The sequence below is a fragment of the Colossoma macropomum genome, unplaced genomic scaffold, assembly GCF_904425465.1.
Source record: "Colossoma macropomum unplaced genomic scaffold, Colossoma_macropomum, whole genome shotgun sequence".
In the NCBI taxonomy this organism is placed as follows: Eukaryota; Metazoa; Chordata; class Actinopteri; order Characiformes; family Serrasalmidae; genus Colossoma; species Colossoma macropomum.
Window position 1 is genome coordinate 33627268 of NW_023494785.1, and position 7777 is coordinate 33635044.

The following is a 7777-nucleotide window of genomic DNA, read 5'->3' on the forward strand; positions in this document are numbered from 1 at the left end:
ACATACGTCTAGTATGTCTAGACAGAAATAAAATCAGCCGTAGTAGAAAGAGGACCTCACTAATACCCAACATGTTTGTGACCCTTTGGAATTGCATTTCTACATGAATATTGCCTAAAATACTTCACATTCATTTACCATTAATGATGTTACCTCAGTGTAATAGCAACCAAACGGTGTTGCTGTAGTCAAATCACATTTCCATAGTCAACAAATTTCCTCCATTCCTTCTGATTTGCTAGCGAAAGACATCTGATGTTTTGTACAAGCAACCTCTGAAAAACTAGTCTGCAGGTTTCACACAACACTACCTGCAGACAACACTACCACTATATATATATATATATATATATATATATATATATATATATATATATATATATATGGATATCAAAGGTCAGGCTGTTTGCAGACTAAGTAATGCAGACTAAGTAATGACATTGTACTGTATTTTAAATGGAGTACAAAACTATATATTGACAGCATTTCTGTAACAGTACTGTCATCAATAGTATCTTTTCTAAACATTATGTATATGCACATATTAGTAAATGAGTTAAAACAGCAGTTTTAAAATTATAGTTAAACCACATCTTAAATACATTTTGAACAGTCAGTTATACACAGCTAGATAACTAGTTAGCATTAGCTAGCTAGGCCAATGTTAAAAAAAATTGATGCTGATACTGTTCATTTTATTATTAACTCAACAGAAGAAGCAGCATAACCGTAAAACTCATTTAAAGTATCATACTGGCTTAAACACTCTACACTCCCATGCAAAAAAAAGGGGGCCAAGCCCAAAATGGCAAAACTAAGCTTTTAACGGTCTTAATAACAAATCTTTAGCAAGGATTGAACGCTCAGCAAAAGTAATTTAGTATGTGAAAGCTTTTCCCTTCGCCCATTTTTTACATTTTTGCACAGGAGTGTATATCAATGTAGAAACTACTGAAAAACTTTGCAGTGTAGATTACGACACAGGCATTTATAGCCCAGCCGCCACTTTCCCTACATTTGTAACCTTGTCCTGGAATCCTACAGCACTGCACACTTTGGTGTTTTCCTGCTTGAACACACACGACTCATCAGTCCATTACCAAGCTGCTCCTGAGGGTAAAATGAGCATGTTTGCATTGGGAAACTGGACGACACTAACACAATCACTTACAGGAAACTACTGGAGACTGTAAAGAACAATGGAACAAAACTACTGAAATCTACCAGAATAACATGTTATCTACATCAGTTTATCAGTGCTAGAATCAGCTGAAGACGAGTTGACCTGACCCAGAGATCATGACAATAACACAAACTGAAACAAAAGAGCACTGAAGAAATGTTTTGGTCAAGTTTATCTCCCGTTAGTCTTTTACATCAAGCACAGATGTAACAGACTCAGGCCTTTAATGATTTATCTTGATTATAGGCACTGTGATAAAATATAATTCTGACTGCTTATGCCGTCAAAGGACTCTTCACTGTTGAGTCTTTGGTTTTACAACCTCAGCAGACTCAACTCCAGTTCCACTGCTTTACCAGAAGAAAAAAGAATTCTAAAGATTCCTCTAAATTTCAGCATAATTTAGTCATTGAGAAACAAAATGATTCAGAGTGGTTTGATGTGAGATGGGTTATTGCAAAGAAACTTACCTAAAGCAGATTTCTTTACAATGATAGAGGCCTCCTTTATAACACATTATGTGTACAAATCTAAGTTTTCTGAAAGTGTATGTAGGTCGACCAAGTTTTCAACCTGCTGCACAAATGTTTAGAGTTGCAGAAAAACTCATCCCAAAACTAGTGAAAACACCATAATAGGCATCAGGTGACATTCATAATTCATGTAACAATTTTCTGTGAGGTAGCTTTTAGAGGCACTAAATGCCACAGATGTGGAACAATTGAGTTGATAAGTTCCTCTAGAAAGTTGCATTTCAATCAAACCACTCTGAGTAACTTTGTTTACATCTTAGTGATTTAATTATACAATCTTGAAAAACTGGAATTCTACTTTCAGGAACACATACACAATCTAGAAATGAGCATGAAGGAAACGTGTCATGTTTTGGAGTTTTTAATTCAAATCAAATCCAACAGTTTGTGGAGGGGCTGGGGGGAATGTAGAGTGATCTGAGATTGGGCTTGAGGGCTGTGCCACCACTGGGGAAAGGTAGTGTAGTCAAGAACCCACATTTGGAGTCACATCTCTATTCCCACACCCTCACGCATTCAAAAAAGATACTCCTTAAGTGTAAACCAGGGGTGGGAGGCATTAAAGGCATGATTTTCAAATGATGCAAAGAACAAAGAAGGATGAATAATGATCTTCCGAACCTGATACAGGTTACAATGCCATTTTTCCTTCACACCAGGTTTGGTTTTTTAATTTACTAAAAGTGCACTCGTGGGAAAATGCATGGCCTTTGCACTCCACATGCCCATAATGCCAGTGGCAGATTTAGGTTATTGCCTAGAACAGACCATGCTTAGAAACCTTCATAGTTCACGATCCTTCACGAAAACCATCAGGAAAAGGGGGAGGAAAAAGGAGAGAATGCATGTGCAGAAACTGAAACTTGAGAGCCACTTTACAGTTTTGACAGGTGATTTTGAAGGAAAGCTGTGTATAAGGCACACCAGGGTCATCCCAAATCCAAACAAAGACAGACAGAGGCTTTCTTATATCTACATACAATACACTCTTGCTTACATACATACTTCAAGTAAACATACACTCAAAATCATTCAGAACACACATCCACACACACACATACATACACACACACACAGAGACAGCAGAGCCTAAATTCTTGGGGAAGAGAGGGGTGGGTGGAAACGTAAAGAGATCAGTCAAGGTTAGGCTAACGCTGCATCCATGTGTGTCTTTCTGACTCATACAAAAGGTCATACATTTGAAGATTGGTGGAATGGCTCATTTCTGGTTTTTGAGCTGGTTGGAGAGCCAGTCAAGCCCCTCATAGAGGCCATCGCCGCTGGTGGCACACGTAGCCTGAATGTACCAGTTGCGATGACGCAGTGCATGAAGGCCCAGTTTATCCGTGATCTCAGCTGCATTCATTGCGTTGGGTAGGTCCTGGAGGGACAACCAGGCATGAGAGAAATGTTTCACACATTGTACATTTGGTGGTTGATATAGCTCTCCACATAGCAGATCAAGGCAAGTGGTCTTTGTCATTCCTCAATATAACTTGTATACATTGGACAAGACTGAGGATTCAATTTCCTCCCTAAGCCATTACATCAGGCTATACCAAAAAGAGCCCCTGGGAAAGGCTTCTAATGCTGCAGTCGCCCACCTCTGTGACAAGCTTAAATTTTAAGTCGCTCTGGATAAGAGTGTCTGCTAACTGCCATAAATGTAATGTAAATGTAAAAGTAATTTGTTCTAGCCAGCTGAAATACTTTCCTACTTCTAATAATAAACAAGGAAGATACACGTTTCTTATCTGGGAAGATGTAATCCTGACCTGTTTGTTTGCAAAAACAAGGAGAACAGCATCGCGCAGCTCGTCTTCCGCCAACATTCTCGTCAACTCCTCCCTTGCTTCATTCACTCGTTCCCTGTCGTTGCTGTCCACTACAAAGATCAGGCCTAAGACATAAACATGCAACATACATAAGGTTTTAAATTTAAAAAATCCCTTCCTCATTGTTGTTGAATATCAGTCAATTCAGAAAGAATTGTAATGGAACACTTTAAAAAACAAACACTGCTATATTTTTCTCCAAGTGAGCTGAAACTAGCTAAAAGTTGTAAAAAAACTAGCTTTTAGCTGTTAGTATAATTTTTGTCATGCTACATTTCTTACATAAAGTATTACAATCACTCAGTAGTTTTCAATCAGTGGTGGAAATCTTTAGGTGACCTAAAAACACATCATCAGTGTACCAAGTTTTCATGGAAGTAGTAAAAAGATGCACATGCACCACTGCTAAGTCAACCAACTCAAAATGTTTTTCTTAAATTAATCTGTAATGTCAACTAGAAAAATGACAAAGATTCTTAGCATGTGACTTTCTCTCTAACTACTGTTCAACGTAATAAAACAACCTTTGATAAAGAAAAGCAGGCAGCATGACATTTCACACATATTTCACTTATCACAACATATTTTCTCTAAACCACCCAGATTTTTTGGATCAAAGCAGGGGTGCATCATATGGCAAAATTATAGCATCACAATACTTTCAGACATTTTCACAATACACGATAATCCTTACAATATTTTGTTTTTCTGAGGTTTGATAAACTTTAAGAACTGCTATCCACATACAAAAAACGACTGGCAACCCATTTACAAATGCACTCTGGGCAGATATCAGCAAAAAAACTCAACTGTATTCAACAGGGGACCGCCTTGTGACCGGAAGGTTAACGGTTCAATCACCTGAGCTGAAAGGACATGACTGAAGTGCCCTTGAGCAAGGCACCTAACCCCCAACTACTCCCCGGGCGCTGGGGATAAGGCTGCCCACCGCCCTGGGCAAGTGTGCTACCTGCCCCCTAGTGTGTGTGCATTGTGGGTGTGTATGTAGGTGTTTCACTGCACCGATGAGTTAAATGCAGAGGTGAATTTCCCTGTTGTGCGATTAATAAAGGGTAACTTAACTGCGTGCAAACTTTATATAGATCAACACCATTCTATGTTAACACTCCCCTGCCATCAGTTCTTAGAGATGGGACAGCACACCACAGGTATAATTGGGACAACAAAACTTTGGGTGACCTGTATGAAGAGAGTGTGCTCATGTCCACTGAATAACTGCAGCATAAATTCCTCCTTCCTGCCAAACATTTTTTAAAATACCTGCAGGGGCAGCAAGGTGGCCAACTACTGACGTTTTTCTCTCTTCCTCAAGATTTCACGATAAAAAACAAGCAGGATTCTAGGGGCTTTGTCTCTTATGTTTACGGAAAGCTATCTGAATTTCTAGGAGATGCTGCCTCTACCGTTAAATTAAAATGGGAAAAGGACTTGGAGTGCATAACTGAAGACAATGTGTGGGGGAAAATTTGTGAAAATGCAGTTCAAGTTCATTCAGTTTAGTATCATTCCTCGGATATATTTATTTCCTGAAAGTTTATATCAAATGAACAATAATTGCTCAATACATTGTCCCAGATGTAAAGTGGGGATTGGAACTTTGTTACATATGCTGTGGTCTTGTCCTGACCTAGAGCGATACTGAAAGGCAGTTTTACATATTATTTTAGAAATCACCAAAGTGAATACACAACTATTCCCAAGACTTACCTTGCTAGGAGATGAATATGTGTTATAAGAACAAATAAGGGTAACCTTAGATTTATTAAAATAGCACTCCTCGCTGCCAAAAAATGTATTACTATTCAGTGGAAATCCTCTGAACCCCGTAGCCTTTCTATGTGGATAAAAGAAGTCTCTTCCTAAATCCTTCTAGAGAAAATACTATTTAATTTAAAAGACAAAACCCAATCTGTTTGAGAAATTTTCTTCTATACTAATGCAGGACAACACATCTATGTGCCATGTGACATCCTCAATTAGGTAACTGTTTTGAATTATATTTCCTGCTTTATGTGATTGATTTACTTGTATACTAAACCTGTTTTTTTTTCTTCTGCAAGCACTGCTGGGGTATGATTGAAGGATGGTGTGGGATTTATGTGGGTGATGTGGTTGAAGTTTGAATTGAATTCAAATGGTCTCAAACTGGTAATTCCTGAAATATTTACATTCAGCCAGTTACTGCAAACAGGAAGAAAGAAGGAAACAGGCTATGATAAGCGAGTCAAAGCTAAGTGAACTTTGTGCTCTGTAGGAAAGTAGATTTTATGTGCTGGCCGCTCCTACCTTGCGTGTTCTGGAAGTAGTGCCTCCACAGTGGTCTGATTTTGTCCTGACCACCAACATCCCATACTGTAAAACTGATATTCTTGTACTCTACCGTCTCAACATTAAAACCTGTAGATTAAACACATACACAATTCTTAAACTCCTGTGTTAACATCTCTAGTGCACACAGTCAAACAGGGTTCACATAATCTACATTTAAACTGCCCAAAAACATACAAGGCGATTTACAAATACTCATACAAATACCTGTTTTTCTACAAATGCACTTCCTCCATTCACACACACACACATACACTACACTTTACATCCACTCTAACACACACACACCCAAGATAAGGTCAAGATGAAGACAAAGGGACACAGTGCACTGTACAGGCCAAGGGCAAAAAACAGAGACAGCAAGAAGAGTGTGCGAGGGTGTGTCTCTGACTGAGAAAAAGAGAGACAGAGAGAGAGATAGAGAGAGACAGCGAGAGAGAGAGACAGAGACAGAGAGAAACAGAGAGAGAGAGATGTAAGGGGTCTGAGAAAAAAAAATCAAAGCCAGTTTGTGCACACACCAATTGTTGGTATCGTGGTGACGATCTCTCCCAGTTTGAGTTTGTATAAAATGGTGGTCTTCCCAGCAGCATCCAATCCCACCATTAGAATCCTCATCTCCTTCTTCCCAAACAAACTTTTAAAGAGATTAGCAAAGACATTCCCCATCCTCTCTACTCTGAGGAAGCATATGAGAGAGAACGAGAGAGAGAACGAGAGAGAAAAAGAGTTCACACCTTTAAGCTACAATACATTCATTTACTTATTGACTGATATAAACTTGTAAACTGACTGGGCCTTAATGCAGTCTCTGCTCTTGTAGGATATTACCACTTAAACTGGAATTTAACGACTACGCAAAAGTACTAACTCATTAAACGTTTCACGCCGAGGCCAACTGGCTACGTAGATAACAAATTAATGTCCATTATTATAATGTATTACCGAAGTTATGCCACCTTCAACGAACAAGTGGTTTTGTCACATTTAAACGTTTTCTCTCATATTGTGACTGACGAAAAGTAAGTTAACTAAGCTAGCTAACTCTAGCTAACACTAAAAACTACTGGGACAGCAGCTTCAAACTGGAACTTCTAGCTAACAGTTAGCTCGCTAGCTAACTGAACCCCTAACGTGAACGAGTTTACTTACTTTTAACATGACATTTAAAAATATATTTAAGATTCACTCTTGTTCTTGTAACAGGGTTTGTTAAAGTGGGATATAAGTAACAAAAAGCTGTTTTCATGTTTTCAGCTAGCGTTCCCACATTAGCTTTAGCAGCTAACTAAATAAGCTAAAGCCAAGGCTTGAGCTAACTTGAGTGTTCCAACATACTTGGAGTGAAGTAAAAGTTGTAAAAAAAACAGTTACACTTACAGTACCAGTTAACCTACTTTACACTCCCTATAAACACAGGTTAAAGTATATTTGATTATCTAAAAATTCACCTCGTCAGCGGAGTTTCTGGAGACTTCTCTATCACCGTTGTCACGTCAAAATGGCTTTGTCAGGCCCCGCCCACCCCGACGACCCACCCTATCACGGCGGTGGAAGTCGTCCTACGGTCCGCCCCTTGACAAACACGCCGAACAGGAAAGAGGTCCGCATAAAGTACACGCCTTGTAACTCAAAGAAAGCCGTCCGCTTCTCACACTTAAAGGGAAATTCTGCCGATTGGTTTTAAATTTCTGCGCAATTCAGTTGTTGAGATGTAAACAAAGTAATTCAAAGTGGTTTGATGTGAAATGATTCACTGTACAGAAACCTCTCGATTTAGATTTTCTTTGCAGTGGTGGTGATAGGAACCAGGGGTCACAATGTCAACAACACAAATGTAGACATTTTGTTTACTGTGTAAAGCCTCCAGTGAACTT

The 7777-nt window shown here is 38.9% G+C and overlaps 1 protein-coding gene across 2 annotated transcripts; it reads right to left on the reverse strand.

The window, feature by feature from the left end:
- Positions 1-2061: 2061 nt before the first annotated feature.
- Positions 2062-7449, reverse strand: arf2b (ADP-ribosylation factor 2b). 2 transcript variants are annotated; one of them, XM_036591732.1, is made up of 5 exons: positions 7352-7449; positions 6422-6579; positions 5859-5969; positions 3492-3616; positions 2062-3097 (listed from the first exon to the last, which is right to left on the reverse strand). In XM_036591732.1, the coding sequence occupies exons 2-5, from the start codon at positions 6567-6569 to the stop codon at positions 2936-2938; spliced, it is 546 nt and encodes a 181-aa protein (XP_036447625.1). In that variant the 5' UTR covers positions 6570-6579; positions 7352-7449; the 3' UTR covers positions 2062-2935. The 2 variants fall into 2 exon arrangements, with proteins under 2 accessions (XP_036447625.1, XP_036447633.1); XM_036591740.1 differs by having other exon boundaries at positions 6422-6574; positions 7352-7431.
- Positions 7450-7777: the final 328 nt, after the last annotated feature.

What these genes read in the sequence shown, in the direction of transcription:
- arf2b (XM_036591732.1), bottom strand. Translation starts at nt 6,569, where the DNA reads ATGGGGAATGTCTTTGCTAATCTCTTTAAAAGTTTGTTTGGGAAGAAG. An exon ending in CACCACGATACCAACAATTG is followed by an intron (nt 5,970 to 6,421) that starts GTGTGTGCACAA and finishes TTTAATCTACAG; the next exon opens with GTTTTAATGTTGAGACGGTA. An exon ending in CTACTTCCAGAACACGCAAG is followed by an intron (nt 3,617 to 5,858) that starts GTAGGAGCGGCC and finishes TTTATGTCTTAG; the next exon opens with GCCTGATCTTTGTAGTGGAC.